Raw genomic sequence first — 17,858 nt, forward strand, 5'->3', positions numbered from 1 at the left:
GTGAGCCAGGGCTCTCATGGTGTCTCACAGTGAATGCTTGCCATAGTTCCTCGGAGGAATGTGTAACATCCCCTGTCATGTCTGTTGGGGACCTGATTCTCCTGCCAGGTGCCAGCGCCCCTGGGGAGGGGGGGTGACCCAGGCTGATGACAACAGTGACCATTCCGGCAAGTAATCTCCACATAGCCTGGGATCTGCCCTTGCCAAGAGATCAGTCTTTTTTTTTTTTCTTAAGATGTTATTTATTTGAGAGAGAGAGAGCGTGCACGCGCGAGTGAGAGAGCAAAAGTTGGGAGGAGAGAGAGAAGCATGCTCCCAGCTGAGCAGGGAGCCCCATGTGGGGCTCGATCCCAGAACCCTGAGATCATGACCTGAGCCAAAGACAGCTGCTTAACTGACTGAGCCACGCAGGCCCCCCAAGAGGTCAGTCTTGATTAGATCCATTAATTGCAATGCTGGCTGATGTCCTTCCAAAAGGAAGCAGAAACTGCTGGCCCACCCACCGGGGAGCCTGTGGCACACAATGCTGAGTCTTTCTTCACAAATAAAGGAGCAAAGCATGCCTAGTGCAAAAACCGGCCCCTCGCCTGTAGGGATCCGAGTCCCCGCAGATTTTCTCTCATCCTCTGCATCAGGGCAGCGGGAGTCCAGACAGAGGCATGGGGCTAGAACCAAAGTGCAAGCAAGCCATCCCCGCAGGGATCTCCCAGAACAAACTAGAAGCAGAATCTGCCTCTTCCTAAGGACAACATGCATTTTTTTTCCAGGCCTTTCAAAGCCAGGCAGGTCAATGGAGTTATAATTGGCAATCTAATTAGAACTCCCACAAGCTGTTAAATTCTTTTACCTGCTGCCTGGCATCTTGCACAGAGGTGACACATCTGCTTCTGCCTGTGGAATGATTAAAGAAAGCCGGCTACAGCCCCATCCTTCTTGCCGACAGCAGCCCCCTCCAGCCACCCCCTACCATGGCGCCAACGCCCACACACCCACCAGCAAGGATGACATGGGACGCAGCCCAGCTGACGAGAAAATCGGCTTTAGGGAAAGTGGGCTCAAAGCGCTGTATTGCTGAGTGATTTTTTTGGAGACTAACTGGGAGAAGACAAAGCCCCCAGCCCCATTTTCCCGGATGTCAGAGGTGTTTGAGAGCATGGTTCCCCAGATGCTCTCAGCCCTCCCCCAGTCAAGCTACTCGATCACCGTAGAAAACATCTCTCTTTTCTCCCTGTCCGCCTCCTTTAACCCTGAAGAGCTTTTGTGCTGCCCCCTGCCCCCCAGCCGTCAAGGTAGCAGCATGCTTGGCCAACAAACTGGGTGGATTGTATGGCACCAGCGTCCCTTGCGTCATCCGTGGTCCCCCCCACCGCTGTGCCTGGGCCTTCTGCAGCTCCCGCCCGTTAGCAGGTGCAGGCGGTGCGCGGCGCCGGCAAGCCCGCTCTTCTCTTTCCCCAGCCCTGCCTGCAGTGACGTCATGGGGAGCTCGAAACCAGCCATGGCGGGAGTATTTATACCATGGAAACTGGCAAGCACTCCACATCAGGGCCTTTTCGTTTCTTTCAGAGAGCCAGTATACCAGAACGCCACTGGACTCACAGATCTAGATGGTTTCGTGAGGGAAAGAGGACGCAGAGGAGAGGGAGCAAGAGGGTATCAGCACAGAAGAACACCAGTGTCCCTGACTCAGGACATCCGGGGTGGAGGGTGCTCGTGGCACAGACACAGTGGAGCTCACCTTGTCCCTCTAGAGAGAAACAGAACAGCTAAGCGGAGGCTCGGAGGAGAAAGAGCGAGACACAGAATTGCCCGGGCAGGTGGCAGGAAGGGGACCGTAGTTTGAAACAAAAAGACCTCCATTCGAACACTAGCTCTACCATGCATTCATTCGTTGGCAATTTGTATGGCTTTGGACATGTTATTTAACCTCTGTCACTCAAAAGTAGAAATTCCACCCTAACAGAACTGTCGTCAAGGTCGAACATGGTTCTGAGCACCTGCCTGGAACATCAGGTCTACCCAGCAGCTGCCAGTCTTCTTGGCCTTCCTCCTCGCAAAACAGTGTGGCTTCGAGAATCACGGGTGAAGTGAAGAGGTTGCCCAGAGGCCGTGGGGACGGACATTAGGCCTCCCCACCGTTCTACTCTTCCTCACTCGTTGAGATAAGGAGAAGGTAGTACGGAGAGCTGGGGGTGCCCAGGTGGGGGGCAGGGAGGCTGAGGCCTCATCCCCTCAGCCCTTTGCAGCCGCAGCCCCCCGAGCAGGTCACCCTCTGCTGCAAGCAGCCACGTCTATGGACACCAGGGAGCAGCGTTTAGCATTACCCTTTCCTAAATCCATGTGGCATGGAAGGCCTGCGTGCTGCACCTCGAGGGCCATACTTGCTGTTGCTAACGTTTGCAGGCCCTCTCAGATGGGTCTGGAGCTCTGCGCGTGGGCCTGTGGCTTGGGAGGAGGCTCGATGCTCCTCACTGGCCAGGCCCACCCAAGAGCAGGTGGCCAGTGTGCGTTCAGTCAGCCCCAAGAACCTCCGTCCTGGGGAGTGGGCGCATGCCCGTGCTCTTCCCTTTAGGGCTGCTGGGGGATTTCAGAGGAAATGACTCTAATCTTGATGCTGATTTGTTCCATATTGAAGTGGCCAGTGATAAGAGCTCAATTGTGTTGGAAAAGAAAGTGCCAGGCTGAGTCCCTGTCCCATTTCCGCAGCAGCCATGCGGTTCCCTGCCAGCAGCTGCTCCCCGCAAGTCCCCAGCCCGTCTGCCATTGTCACTGTTCCAGTCCAGGGACAAGGTCTGGGGCCCCCAGGGAGAAAATCTTGGCAAAGGCCCAGGAGTAAAATTCCCCATTTCTGAGCAAACTGCCTATTTTCTTCTCTCACTCGATGGTAGCGTCTCTCGGCTCTGGTGGATGCCATGAGGATCGGAATGGGGGGCAGTCAGGGCAGAGCAGGAGCACTGCCCAGTGAGCCCCGGGCCCTGCCTTGCTGCCTGCATTCTGTGTTGTTAGGTTCTCATGTCATTTGTGGAAAAAATTTTTCCAAGGCTTATTGATTGCAGTCCTCTCTCCATCAGAATTATCTTATCATTTTTGTTTGTTTCTGTTTCAACGTGGAAAAAAGAGCTGGTGCCAGACCCTGGCAGGGATGGGGAAGGCGCTTGCCAAAGTGACCGCGTCCCCCGTGGCAGGTAGTGAATCAGCAGCGTTTGTGTCCCAGCGCGTCGTCAAGAGAACTGTTTGTCTCTAGCAGTGGCATGGCGTTGCCAGGGCAGGGCCATGGGGTGTGGGGGAGCAGAGGCCCCTAGCAGAGCCTGTTGAACGCTCAGACCTAGGGTGCACCCTGGCTCTGTGTCATCCTCGCAGCTGCTGGTGGAGCCTGTGTGCTCCGTGGAGCCCAGATGAGCCTGCGTCCCCGGGTGGCCTTCAGGGTTGGGGTCTGGAAGCCTTGCTGGCCGGCCCAGCTGAGGAGCACACCTGCCACCCCACCACCCAGACAGAGGTGCACCTGGCCCAGAGCTGCAGGCTGGCACGGTGGCCAGGCGAGGTGTTCAGGTCCTTCTAGTGGACCCAGGCCTGGACTGGCGGGGGACAATAGGCTCATGGCTGGGAGAAGGACACCCATGCTCCTGTCATCAATGAGGGTCCACTGGGTTCCAAGACCACACAGGGTTATGGAGATGAGTCCCCAAGGCCCTGGCACAGTCCAGCAGCTGATAGCCCTTGCCCTCTGCACTGCTGGCTTCTTGAGTTTTCAGGGTTTCCTATAAATCCAGTGGTCGTCGGTACTGCCAGTGAGCTCATCTTCTGACACTTGCCCACACTGGGTCAAGGTGTTGCCAGCCATGGCTGCCTTTCAAGTGTCAGAAGCCACGTGGCGTGGCCCAGCGCCCCACAGTGCCCCGGCCAACTCAGCGCCAAGGGAAACCGGGATCCCAGGGCCACTGCCCGGGCCTGTGTCGGCCTCTCCTCCTCCAGAAAGGCCCCCCACCCTGTCCTTTCCTGGTATGCTGTGAGCAGTCTTCCCCACAGGCTGCGGAAAGAGATGCTACCCTATAGCATTTTCTGCTTGTTTCTCTAGTTGACGCTCAAGTTCTGAAACCAGAGGTGCATTAGGTGACCCCCAAATTACTTGGTGGAGAAAGATTTTACCAAACCCGAGACTTGTCATCTCGAGCACGTGCTCCACCGCTTTGTGTTCCACACTGGAAAAGTGAGGCAGAGAGAAGCTCCGGCCCAAGCTGGGTGCTTGGGGCTGGGCCGCGGAGCAGGCTGGAGGCTGTGCGCCCCGCACCAACTGGCAGGAGGCCCCCCAGCCTGTGCTTCTACTCCAGGGAAAGCCAGGACTTCTCCGTGGGAGTAACTGGGACAGGCTTTTGCCATGTTTGGTGATAAGTGGTCAGAAAGAAGTGCAGTGACACCCCAGTGAAAGGCGTGACACATTCCCCTTGCCCCCACCCACCCAGGCCTGATAAGGGTCTGTCAGGGTCACTGGGAAGGACACCCAGCCCCTGACCTCAGGAATGGGACAGGGGTTTCTAGGACTCTCCCATGCTCTGGCCCAGAGCTCTGGCTCCCAGCAAGCCCTCAGCTCAGCGCTGTGGGGGAACATGTGTGGCTATTCTCCAGAGGGTAGAGAACCTCCAGCTGGGGCCTGTCAGACACGTTGCCCCACCAGAGCTCTGGGTCGTCTCTCCCTCCGCGCCTGCCCATCTCCATCACTTCACGGGGAGCAAATCGTCTGCCTGCGCTGCCCTTCTCACCTGTGGAAGCCAGGGTCCCGGGACTCCGGGGCAAAGCTGGGCCTGAAGTTCACTCAGAGCTTCCCCGTGGCCCACACCTCACTGGCTGGGGTGGAACGCCATCCTCCCACACCCACCTGGGGAAGCAGCAGCCTCCCAGAGGGTTGGAAGACTGGGCCTCGGCCTCCAGGGAGTGATTAGCTCAAACTTTCCACCGTGGGGAGGCGCTGACTTCCAGGCCGCCCTGTGCCGTTGTCCCTGCCTGACTCGTTGCTGGGGAAAGTAGATAAAAATAAATAAATAAGTCAGCCTGGGAGATGTAGAAATAAGTCAACAGGAGTCTCTTGCCCATTACCGATGGAAAAGTACGAGCCAGTACGAGCGAGGGGAGCCGTGTTTGCACCCACAGAAGATGCTGGCTGGGATATGGCTGGTCCCACAGCACGAGGGCCAGCTGTGGCTCTCTCTCATCGAAGTAGACTTAGCTAATATTCACATCCACGCGGAGCCTCGGAGCGAATACTGCAACAACGGGCATGCAGTTTAAATGGCAAATTGGTGGGGGGGGACAGGTGGAGAATCATCTGGAATTTTACCAAGAACTGACCCAAGCGTCAGAGTAAGGAGGATGCCCAGCATCCCTGTATGTTTCTGGGGACCCCAGGGCTTCCTCCTGTCCCCTTCTCTGCCCTCGTCAGGGTGCTCAACCTGAGCTGCACAGAGGCAGACCTTCCCGCTGGTGTCCTTGTGTGCCGGACCAGCCTGGCCTGATGTTTCTTCACTTAGGTCAGTGCGCCGTGCGGACCTGTCGAGGCGCTGATGCCAGGGTTTCTGTGCCGTGTTCGTGGAATTTGTGTGAGCCTTGCCCTGGGCTGCCATGGAGAGGAGAAGAGAGCTCACCCCACCAGATAGGGGGATTCCCCGTTGCCCTTGGCCTGGTCTCCAAGGGCCTGCCTGAAGCAGTGTTTGGCCGCAGGGTATTAGCATGCAGATCAGAGTGATTCACCCCCCAGGGCTGGGGGTGGGGACTGTGCTGGGGACCGAGAGGGAGCAGCTCACAGGCTGCCTTGGAGAGGTTTCCAGGGAGGAGGCAGATGCCTTGTTAGCCTTTACAATGCTGAAGTCCAATAGGGGCTCCAACATTGTTGTTCCTGACTAACAAAACCTTCACACCATCCCTTCCAAAGGGCAAGTAAAGAAAGGGAGTCAGAGTGCTAGATAGTGGGTTCTAGTTAGGGTGGGGGTTACTGCTGAGGGCACAGAGTACCCCATCTCTGATTTGGAGGGTGACCAGTTTCCTAAATGGTATCAGCACCAGCAGGCGTTACAGAAGAGGCAGTTAGTTATAGGATGAGCAGAGCAGGCCGAATGGCAGGGAGCTGGGCTGGGCTGTCCTCCTCCGCACAGCAGGGTCCAGACTTGGAGGGACTGCTGGCGGGGCGCTACCATCCGGGCTGCCAGCATAGGGTTCTGGATAGGGTGGGCTTTGTTCCTGTCATGCCCCTGTGAGCAGCCCTGTCAGCCCCTCTCAAGCGAGGTCCCGTGGTGCTCACCCAGGTCTGGAGAGACCCCAGTCTAACCCCACTGGAGTGCGGCAGCCACCACCTGGGAGAGGGACCTGCAGAGCCCAGGCAGGCTGATGGAACTGGCCAGGAAAGTCACATCCCCAGAACTTCTCCCCCAAAGAGGATTGCTTCCCAGCAGCTCCGCCCAGAGCCAGCTAACCCTAAGAAGTCGTCTTAGAATGTGTCTCTTGGTCCCCTAAATGCCCACCACCCTCCAGAGACCCTGGTCCCCTGACCTAGAGAAGGAGCCCTGAGCTAGCCCTTTGGAACCCAAGACCCAACTTGGCCTCCCTCAAGCTGGGTGACTGAGCCAGGTGCTTGCCCGCCCAGGACCGTTTTCTCATGTCTCCTGTCTCATGTCTCATGTCTCATGTCATCAATAAGGCCCTTCGCAGCTGTGACTGCCCACAGGCCCGTCCACACGAAGCTTTTAGAGGCTAGAGTAGCTATGTGGCCGTGAGCCAGCCACCCCGACTCTGAGCTCCAGTTTTCTCATTTGTTAAGAAAAGGGCGTTTTATGTCTTTGAAGATGTCCTGCCTTCTCCTCCTTCCAGCAGGCCTTCCTGTTCTAGATGCTGGGCCCCCACAGGGGCACTCGGCCCTGTCTGGCTCAGAGAGGGCAGGGCACAAGACCAGAGTGACAGTCTATGCCACTGAGCTCCCAGCCCTCAGCGTACTGGGGTCGGAACATCCACAGGTGCTCGTGAAGTTTATGGAAGGGAGGAACGAGCCAGAAGCACTTGTGGTTATCGTCAACCCAACAGACCCACACAGCCTGGGACCCGGGTGCTGTTCCTGAGCCCAGTCCGTGATCTGGGCGGAGTGCCAGCCCTCTGGGGAATACATCTGCGCTCCTCTCAGCCACCCCAACCACGCCCCAGACACGTTTCCTCGGCAGGGCCAGGCTGGGGGTCGCTGGTGCTCAGAAGCTGCTGGCAGGCTGGCTGTGTCCCTCCCTCAAGGTCCCAGTGATCCCCGGCGAGTGTCCTCTACAAGCCGCCGCAGCACGTGGATATTTTGGCACCAACACTGAAGTACCCAGTTTCAAAGAAATGAGGCCGGAGGAAATTTGGGGCCAAATTGGGATTTCTGCGTGAAATCCATGCGAGGCTGGGCAGGCCCTTTGGCTTCCGGCCGCACTGCCCCCATTTCTCACTGCTGGCATGCTTCCTGCCTGACAGCCTGTCGCGCTTCTATTTGCAAAATTAGCTTCTCCAGAATATTCCTAACCATTCTGGAGGAGAGACGGCTTTGAAAAGATGCTGCCAGTCACCCGCTTTACGAAAAGGAAAGCCACACTCACACTGTCTTGGAGCCTGATGGCTCGTCCTTGGGGGGCTGTGCTCAGTGGCAGAGTTCAGTGAGGTGGGGGGGGGGGGCGAGGGCGGCCTGCGTTTACCGTTCCTCTAACGCCCTGGACTGCGTGTGCATGCGTGTATGTGATTCTGGAAGCTTTCTTCACATCCTGAAGGACTGTCTGGTGAAAAGGGGAGGGGAGGGGACCTTTTCCACATGACTCCAGAGGACTCAATGAATATCAGAGTGGGAATTAGACAAAAAGCCTAATTAGGGCTTCACATTTTTAACTGACAGTTCATACTGCCCACTAATGGTGTGGGCTGCCCGGGGTAGTGGTGAGCTCCCCGTCACTGGAGGGAGTAAGCCACAGTGGGAGGCTGCCAGTCAGAGACTGCAGCAGGAGCTTGTGCGTCATAAAGCAGAGGCCTGAGCCCCCTCCTCACCCCGAAAAGCTTTGCTTCCGTGGATGGTTGGCTGCTGGCTTAAGAGGTTTGGAGAAAATTGAGTTTTGTTTCCTTCCGAGTTGAGTTCAATGCTAGAAAGGCCTGGTCTCCAGAAGGCATATTTCTTCAAATAAAGCATTTGACCTGGAAAAGGGGCCCCGGGGGAGCACAGCCTCCCACAGCCGTCAGATATCCTGAGTGAACAGAGATGCAGACAGCCTCTCAGGCATGTCTGGTCATTCCCTGGGTGGAGGGAATGGAAGGGCTGGGGTCTTTGCTTCCCCCGTTCTGGAATCCTTAGCTCCAATTCACAGCACACCGCAAGGGAAGGCCTCCAGGGGTTGTCTGTCCTGCCCTCAGCCCCCAGGCCTGCCCAGCTGCAGACTGGAGAACACACTGCTGTAGTACCCCCCGCTGGCCCCACCACAGCTGGAGCAGGGCCAGCTACCGTGGGGGCCTGACTTCCTCTCTCCTCGTCACAGAGAGTCCCTTCTCAGTGCAGCCTGTCCAGCCACTGGCCCTTCCCCAGGAGCTGCTCAGCCCATGTCTCCCTCTCCCCTTTGTCCCTCAGCCTCTTCCTTCCTGCTCTTGAGTCCGAGTCCTTGGTACAGGATGTTAAGGCCCTTTGCTCGAAAGGTTAAGTGGTCTCATGAATGCTTTTGCATGAGGGCCAGGTGAGGTAGACGGGACCTGGAACCCGGCTAGCGGCCGTGGCTGCCACACACGAGCCTGCTCTCTGTGGTTAGACGGGCGTGAGTTTCCAGGGAACGATGGGCCTAGGCCTTTGTGGAAACTGATCCAGAACAAAGTAAAATGGCCAAAACGAAAAGACCAACTCCATACCAGTCCGTACTCCAGATTTCCGACCCGCTGACCCTCCAGGAGGCCCTTCTCCAGGGCACCCCCAAGTCTCTCTTGACTGACTGAGCAAAGAGGGCTGAGTTGCAGTGTGTGAGCCTCCCCTGCCTCCAGAGGTTCGGCTGGCAGACGTGTGTAAGGGCTATAGGGACAGTGATGACCTTGGCGTCCCCCAGGACACCTAGCATCTGAGCCCTTTGGAGCTCCTGGCCTGGTTAGGCAGGCCTTTCCAAGGCCAGCGTCGTTGGCCAGGACGCACACACTCAGCCCCCTGGCAAGGCAGTGTGCATTTCTGAACGCTCAAAACACACAGAAAGGAAACATAAAACAGAGCTTGGTATAGACCAGACCTCCCCCAGAGCTGCCGGAACCCAGGTAGAGACGCTGAGCCCCGCCCCCCGCCCCATTTCAGCTCCTTTTGGAGACATTGTTGGGAAGCAGGGCGGGGCTCCCGCTGCCCCCTCGGCTGCGCCCACAGAATGCCAGTGCTGGGAACTATCAGTGCCTTTGATCCTCTCAGGGAAGAAAGGGCCACGCCCGGGGAAGGGAGGCAGTGGGCAGCCCCTCACCTGGCCTTCCCACCTCGGCTCCAGGAAGGTCTCTGCGGAGCCCTCAGCTCTCGTGGCCTTCTCAGGGCGGCCCTGCCTGGCAGGCTATTTATATTTTGGTTTGACAGGAAAATCGCTCTGAGAGCACAGCCACTACCACCCGGCCCCCGTCTGACGGATTGCATCCTCAGGAAGGAAAAGGCAAATCCTGACAAGACTCAGGGGCTAGCGTGCTAGTTTCCTCAGTGATGCTTCTGCTTCAGCTAATGCACACTCCAGTCCCGTCCACCCACAACGTCTGGGGAGGAGTGGGAGCCCACAGGAGGCCCCTGTTCCGTCTCGGGGGCCCGAGGGCTGAGGGCCGAGTCAGAGTACAGAACATGGGGTCACAGACTCGGGGCCATGCCCCGTGGCAGGCACCACACCAGGCCCCCTCCTCGGCCGCTTCAGGGATCTAGTCCTATTCTGGCCTTATGCGAGGCTCATTTCCTCTCTGACCCTCTGTTTCCTCATCTGAGCCAGAGTGCCCGGCCAGAGAGTCAGTAGAGTCTGCAGAGGGTGCTGGGGTTTTCTTAAGCAGCGTCAGATCTGTGGTGCATGGCCAAGTACCTGGGGGGAGGCCGTGGCAACCGACTGGGAGCAGAGCACCTTCCCCTGCGGGGCTGCCCCCCTCCCCCAGATAGCTGCATCGCTCATGTTCCCCGAAGGCAGAGGAGGCTCCTGTGCACGGGCTCTGATGGCGGTGTGGACAGGGTGACCTGAGGCCAGGACTTCTGCGCACGCTAGTTGAGAGCACTGGCAGGAAGTCATGCCCACCTCTGTCCTCCCCACCCTCGCACAGTGTCCCACGCCTCCGCTCGTCCGTCTTTCCATCGGTTCACCAGACGCACACGAGGAACCTCCTCTGTGCCACCCCCCTCTGGGGGCTGCGTGTGCAAGGACGAATCAGATGGTCCTTGCCCTTACTGAGAACTATCTAGAGGGACAGGGGGCTGGCAGTGAAGGGTCTTGCATCCCAGAAAAGCGTCCCCTCCCCTCAGTCGGTAAGGTTGATGGTGATGGTCATCCTGCCGATCAAGGTGACCCTTCACCGGAGGTGTACTGAGCACTTTACGAACTTGCTGTCATTTGGGCCTCACGACTGTCCTGTGAGTTAGAAGTTGTTCCCTTTAGACAGACAAAACGTCTGGGACCCAGAAGTCGTCCAGGTCACTGGTGGAGCTGGTACACACCCTGTCCCAGGGAGCCTCAGGCCACACTCTTAACCTCCACTCCGAACTCTCTAAGAGAATGCCAGGCCTTTCCCCTGTGCTGCGCGGATCCTCTGGCCGGTGCCAGAGATCTTTCGAACCCTTCACCTGGGTCCTGACCCCCCAGCGACAAGCCGTCTCTGGCCAGCACAGCCATGCCCAGCAGCTCTGTCATTGTCCCAAAGGGTGACAGGCTGGGGAAATGCGCTTTGCTTTAGCTGCCATCACAGTCCCAGGGTCCTAACAACAGAAGTCCCACCAAGGGGGATGACCTCCCCCACCCCGGCCTTGGTAGGTCCAACGGCCTCTGCAAAACCCAGGCCAGCTCTGCCATGGCAAGGGCAGCTGCTGGCCTCTGCTCCAGAAGCCGAGAGGGGCGCCCATAGGTGGGGTCCGCGGCAGGAACCCCTTGAAGCAGGGCAAGCATGAGGGATCACCCGTCCCCACCCTGCTACCCAGGGTTTGACTTCTGGAACATCCCGCCTGGGAAATGTGAGAGCTACAACCAAACCGCTGCTTGATCCCCAGCTAGAGCTGAGCTTGCAAGACTGCTTTTCAGAGGCAGCTCGACGCTCGGGAAGGACGCTTCCTTGCAGGGATGTTATCTCTCGGTGCCCATCCCCCTCCAGGGACCAGCAGTGGTCTGCGACATGCCCTTGAGCCCAGCCAAGGGCTCACTTGGCACTTGCGCAGAGCATCACAGGGAATGCCTGAAGTCTCCCAGGGGGGCTTTGGTCCTATAGCCTTTGCTCTGGGTCACCGGACCCAAGGCTGGAGCAGGAAGCCTGTCCATGGCATGTGGCAAGGTCTTCAGTCCTCAGGCATCAATTCTCTCTCTCTCTCTCTCTCATATACGCACGCACGCAGGACATGAGTGAGGAAGAGGCTAATTGTCCTCAAATTAGCCAAGTCCATTTTGTCTCTTTTGAAATAACAGGTTTAATTTCCTCCCTTACTTCCAATTTGGTACAGCACCAAGATCTCGTTTGTACAGAACACCTGATTATAATAATCACCAGCTTGGGAGGCTGTCTTCATTTGTGTCCAAAGGGACAAATAAGATACCTGTGGGAGGCTCCCCTCCTCCAGGAAGTCCAGCCCTGCTGGCTCCTCACCTGTAGGGTTCAGGAACGCCAGGGTGGAGAAGGCGGGGAGCCTGTTTGCACAGCCTCTCCCGGGGAAGGAAACGATCTGGTGCGAGGAGCAGGCATGAACCATGAGAGTTCACGTCTCAAGCTAGGCCACTCCCTGCCGCCAAGGGTCTTAGGTCCTTGGCACAGCCCAGCGCCTGGCATGCAGCTGTCGCCCGGTCTCGTTAGGATTTGCAACGGGACCCCAAGCTTCCAGAGCAGCCTTGCTCCTTGGCCTCCTCTCTATCCCCATTACGTGGCCAGGATCTGGACAGTCACTCAGTGGGGTTGGGGATTTTGATATGGGGCAGAAGGTGGGTTATTCTGGTCTTGAAATATGTCAGTCCTGGAAATCTCTGTTTCCTTTCAGCCTGGGGGCTGGGAGCCAGACCCAAGCCTCTGGGTAGTCTTGCCTAAGGTCAGGGGCCGGGGAGGTGCAGTGTGGCCTGGGATCTTGAGGGAATGGCAATCAATAGGGCTTTGAACAGATGGTCTAGAGCTCCAGCAGGAGGGGCCAGACAGACCAGGAATGGTGACAACAGAGAGGTGGAAGGGGGCTGGGGGATGCATCCTGCAGAAATGCATGGGCTTTCTGGGGTCTGTACTACAGTAAGATCCAGCCAGGAGTAAGAATAGTCAAATTCAAGCCTCAGGAGTCAGGCCTTTGATAGTTGGAGAAGAGAGGAAGCAGGGCGCATAGAATTGGAAAAGGTGTCGGGATTCTTTTTTTTTTTTTTTTTTTTTTTTAAGGTGTCAGGGTTCTAGTGCATAAGAGCACCACAAAGCCAAGGAGGGCCTCTCACAGCTCACCGGGGCTTGGTGGAGGGGGCTGACAGCCAGGTCCCAGCCCACCTCTAGCCAACCTGCCAGCAATGGCTCAGACCCCAGCCGGAGCTTGTCCTGGTTGATCCCATTATGTGACTGATTTCTGAGCGGCTCTTGCTTGCTGGGGCACTGGGCAGAGGCTGATTTTTCATTCCCTTGCCAAGCCTGAGCTGGCAGCCCCTGGCAAGCGTCTGATGTCTCCCTGAGCAGCTCCAGCTTTAGGAATTAATTCCACTAAACAGATTGCTCAGGAAGCTTCAAGGTCATCTGGAAAGGATAGCCTGTTCCTACATTAGGAATATAAGTCCAGGTATATGGGCTGGAAATTTCCAAGCCCATGGGAACCCTAGAACCCTAGAGAACATGAAGATCCCCAGCTGCCCAATATGGAGGGTGCTAAGTCAGATTAGCCTGTGGGCTGGTTCTCTGCAGGCATTTTTCGGGTGGGTAGGCTTGGCCCCTGCTGTATACCCTGGAGCCCCCAGGATAAGCTTTAGCCAGATTCAGCAACCTGCCATGTTCTACACCATGCAAAAAGGCTGGTGTCCTTGTCCGCACTCCAGCAGGGTGGGTCAGGTCACTGCTGCTGAGAGTAATGACCTCTGGGTCTTGCTGGGCCCAGGCCTTGGCCCTCCTGGGTCACCACTTGCCGTTGGGCCCATTTTCTGGCTAACAAAACCCTGCAGTCCTTTGGCACCTACATCCATCCCAAGCCTCAAGATCACAGCCTGGCTGTGGCCCACTAAAGGACAAGGAGCCCTCCTAGCCCTTGAGTGAATATGCAGGATGATCTCCAGGCATCCCCTGGAGAGGAACCACGCCTGGATCACAAGCTTGGGCAGGAGCAGAGCCAGCGATCCATGGTTGGAGAAATAAAAGGGAAGACCCACCCAGTAGATGCCCATTAGCTGTTGCTCAGATGTAACTGGGTTAGTGCCCCAGGGGCTCCAGGCTCCTCTCTTAAAGGGACAGAGGCAGCAGTGAGCCGGTGAGCGGGTAGGAAGGTGTAGAGGGGAGCACGGGGCTTTTGGCCTCAGGCAGGCCTAGGTTGGCCTGCAGCTCCATACTCATTGGCCCTGTGACCTTGGCCAAGACCCTTGGTCTGCTGAACCTTGTCTCTTTGTATCTAAAGCAGTGGGAATGTGAGCTGAGCCAAGTACATGTGCCTAGCCTCATGGCTGATGGGGAGAAAACACTCCTTGTAGAGGCGGAAAAGAGTGCAGGCCTGGCTTTGTGGCAGAGCCTAGCAGGACCTAAATTCTGTTCTCAGCCTTCAGCCAAGAAACCAGGGATGCCTCTTTCCATCTCCCCAGGGGGCTTGTCCCTCATCACCCTTTTGCCCAGCACACCCAGCGTGGGTGGTAGGGCCACTCAGAAAAGGGTTGTGTATTCAATAATGTGATGCAGGGACAAAGTCACATCTCAAAGAAGTGGGGTAGGGCGACTCTTGTCATGGTCATGACTCTGCTCCTGCCACTGCCCAGAACCCCCTCCCACCTCTTACTTCTCTTTTGGTTGAATGGGAAGGTTCTGGAGTGAGTTCAAGCTGATGACCTCCCCTGGAAGAAAAGAGGCAGGAGCTCGTTGACTTTCAAGTCCTGTTGCACACCTCCTAGGGAAGTCCTGTTCTCTCTGCATGGCCGCTATGATTGAGAAGTGGGCACCGAGCTCTCCCAAGTGTGTCTGAGGGAGGGCCAGAGTGGGGACAGCACCCCTCCAGGAGATGGAGGTGCCTACTTACTCCTCCCTCCCCCACCAGGACTCTACACCGAAATGGATTTCATGCAGGCCCTAAGAGTTAGCATATGAGGGTTCTAGCCTAGCACCGTAGTAGCTGGCCTGGCGCCCGGGCCCGGGGACTCAGCCTGGAGGAGCCGTAGTTGACTCACCCACAAAATGGGGGAGTGCATGGGGAGATCTCCCCACCATGTGATAGGTGCTCCTCGACTGCGGGATCTTTGTCCACAGCAACAGAAGCGGGCCTCGCAGCCAGATGGGAATGTGTCCTCTATTGTCACCATCCATCGTCCGGCCAGGAAGCCAGGTCTGTGCTGGACATCTGTCCCTGCTCTCGGCACACAGTTCCCCTGCCCTGGGGTCCTGCTTCTGCTTGGCTGTGGCGCCACAGGCCTTGCACTCCACCTGGGTCACCCTCATGGAAGCCCTGGACAGGGGCTCCGTGGAACCAGCTTGACAACCATTTGGAGATTCTCCTTTTAGAGCAAATTTCCCCCAAAGTGGCCTGACTGGGCCAGAGGATATACCTCTTTTTAGGTTCTCCAAATACCCTGCAGATTATATCCCCACAGGGTCGTGTCCCTCTTGGAGCCATAAGCAGAGTGTCAGGGGTCGGTCCCCTGCCCCCCGCTCTCACATCAGCATGACAGTGCAGTCCGCTGCTGGTCTCATAAGCACAGAACGTTCCTTATTGAAACCTGCATCTCTTTACCAACAGTCGGGGTTACATACTTTCCATGTCTTTGTCTGCACCTTTTAGAGGACAGCTGTGCATCTGCAATCACAACTGTCTAGACAGTTCTTTAACTTCGGACATTTTTTTCTTTGAAGAGAAGTTTTTATTTTAATTGGATTCGTTGAACTTGAGTGTTGGGTTTTTTGGGGGGGGGGGTTGTTTTGTTTTTGTCACTTCAAAGCTCTGAAAATCATCCTTTCAGAGAATTGACATGTTCAGTTCCACTCCGTTAAGTAGTTGCTCTGGATCTCGGGAGACGGGAACCTACGTGGGTCTCTTCTGGGCTGGACACGAGCCAGCTGACCCTCTCTCTCCCTGTCACTGCTTTGAAATGCGCCATTCTGTCAGGGTGCAGGGGTGCTTCTGGAAAGATGTTCTTCTTGGTGTGATTTAGCAAAGGGAGTGGGTGCAACCTCAGGGTCAGCCCCGCAAGGGAAAGACTGAGTAAATGAAAGTCCATCGTTGGATGAAAGGGGGCGAACCCATCAGTCGTAGGGATGCACGACTCGGAAACAGGGTTATGGCAAAATATTTGGCGACCAACACCTACATCCTAATTAAAACTGTGTAAAATGGAGGCACCTGGGTGGTTCAGTCCGTTAAGTGTCTAACTCTTGATTTCAGCCCAGGTCATGATCCCAGGGTCATGAGATGGAGCCCCCATATCGGGCTCCAAGTGACGCGTGGAGTCTGCTTGAGATTCTCTCCCTCTGCCCCTCCCCCTGCTCCCGCTCTTTCTCTCTTTCTCTTTCTCTAAAATCAATCTTAGAAACAATTAAAATAAAGCTGTGTAAGACGACAGCTGTGCTTGAGGTGAGCAGGGTGCAGTAAAGGCAGGGGCAATGAAAAAAAGTTGTGTTCTAACCATGACCACCAGCAATGCCACAAATGATGTTTCTCTAGGTTAGAAAAACCATTAACGGGGTGCCTGGATGGCTCAGTCCTTAAGCATCTGCCTTCGGCTCAGGTCATGATCCCGGGGTCCTGGGATCAAGCCCCACATCAGACCCCCTGCTCAGTAGGAAGCCTGCTTCTCCCCTCTCCCACTTCCCCTGCTTGTGTTCCCATTCTCGCTGTGTCTCTGTCAGATAAATAAATAATTACTTTAAAAAAAGAAAAGAAAAACTATTAGCAGCCAGAATGCCCAGCGCAGCAGCCCATGGGGTCAGTACAGACTGGCCATCCTGACGGGTTCACTCCTGGGCATTAAGTACTCACCCGAACCATGTGAAATTGCCGGTTTTTTATCTTTCAAAATGGCCAAACACGGGCCACTTCATATGTAGTTCAAGCGACTGTTGGAATGATTGCCCACAAGCACAGGAGGAGCTTGAACTTACCCTGTGTGCCAGCCCAGTAGAGATCTATGCCCGCCTCCCGGAAGCGTGCAGGAGCTCAAGGACAGGTAAGAGCCTAGAGCTACAGAGTCCCTCTGACTGTCTGTCTGTCTCCCCGACACCTGCAGGCCCTGATCCTTCATCAGCTGGGCCGCTACAGTCTAGCGGAGAAGATCCTCCGGGATGCGGTGCAGGTGAACTCGACAGCCCACGAGGTCTGGAACGGGCTGGGCGAGGTCCTGCAAGCCCAGGGCAACGACGCAGCGGCCACCGAGTGCTTCCTGACAGCCCTGGAGCTGGAGGCCAGCAGCCCAGCCGTGCCCTTCACCATCATCCCCCGGGTGCTCTGAGCAGGCGCCTGCCAGCCTCACTGCCGCTAAGGCCCCCAGGCCCCCCCTCCGCCCCGGGCGCCCCCCGCACCAAGGCCATGGAGGAGCGTGCGACTGGCCACACTGAGCTAAGCGAACGAGCCCCGGTCCATTGCTCTCTCCACGTGCATTTCTGTTGTTGTGCTGACCAGCCCGGTGATAGTTTCTGAACCTACTGACATTGTTCAAAATGGATTATGTGCCATATTTTGTTAGTCGACATCTGCGTTTTAAAGTCAAATGATAATGGACTTAATCAGCAAATGTAGACGAATATATTCAAAAGTAAAATTCAGTGGCAGAGCAGATTATTTTTATCAGAGCTGTAGACTCTCCTCCCCTACCATCCCCGCCCCAACCTCCGCCTGGAAACCAAATGTGAATTTTCCATTTCCCACCTCAGTCCTAGTCCAAGCCAGGACACCAGCTGACGATCTCTTGGTTTTGTTGTCAGTAACTACACCGTGTGAATTCCTGTCCTCACTTAGAGCAAAGCCTGATGTGAGAATGTTTCTATTTCACCAATATATGCCTGTTACAAGAGAAGGAAATAGGAGCTATTTAAGTTTAACTTTTTTATGTGAATTCAGAGTTTATTTATCGATGGAAATATGTACAAAGAAGCTTCAAATGGAATATTTACCGACATTCCTTATACATGACAGACACTTGGCTAAATGGGAAGATGATGTTAATAATAAAACGATTTTTAAATGGACCCATGGCCCGTGTCGTTGGTGAAAGCCCACAGAGCCAAGGGGTTTAGGCTGTTCCTGGGGTGGGAAGCGGTGTGCACGGGGCACCTGCCCTGGCCAGGTCAGCCCTAGGCGCTGGGAGGGCCCCCTGACTGTCCCATGGGAATTCACCTTTCCCATCTCTCCTCTGTTGTCTGGGACTCGGGCCCGGGCAATCAATATCAGCGTTTGTGGGCACAGAGGCCTGGGAAGGAACGTGTGACCTGAAGTGGCCCAATTAAAGAGGGAGCTGTAAGGAAAGGCTCTCATTCTCCTGCTGGACTTACTTTTTTTT

The 17,858-nt window shown here is 56.0% G+C and overlaps 1 protein-coding gene across 4 annotated transcripts in view; it reads left to right on the plus strand.

Moving 5' to 3' along the window:
* Positions 1–17,547, plus strand: part of TTC7B (tetratricopeptide repeat domain 7B) — a 246,923-nt gene extending 229,376 nt beyond the window's left edge. For all 4 annotated transcript variants that reach the window (XM_045071285.1, XM_045071294.1, XM_045071298.1 and 1 more), the window contains one exon: positions 16,590–17,547. In XM_045071285.1, the coding sequence (XP_044927220.1) occupies positions 16,590–16,811 (222 nt within the window). In that variant the 3' untranslated portion in view covers positions 16,812–17,547. The remainder of the gene's footprint in view (positions 1–16,589) is intronic.
* Positions 17,548–17,858: the final 311 nt, after the last annotated feature.

This window comes from Mustela putorius, unplaced genomic scaffold (genome assembly GCF_011764305.1).
Source record: "Mustela putorius furo isolate JIRA1106 unplaced genomic scaffold, ASM1176430v1.1 tig00000129_pilon_pilon_pilon, whole genome shotgun sequence".
NCBI lineage: Eukaryota > Metazoa > Chordata > Mammalia > Carnivora > Mustelidae > Mustela > Mustela putorius.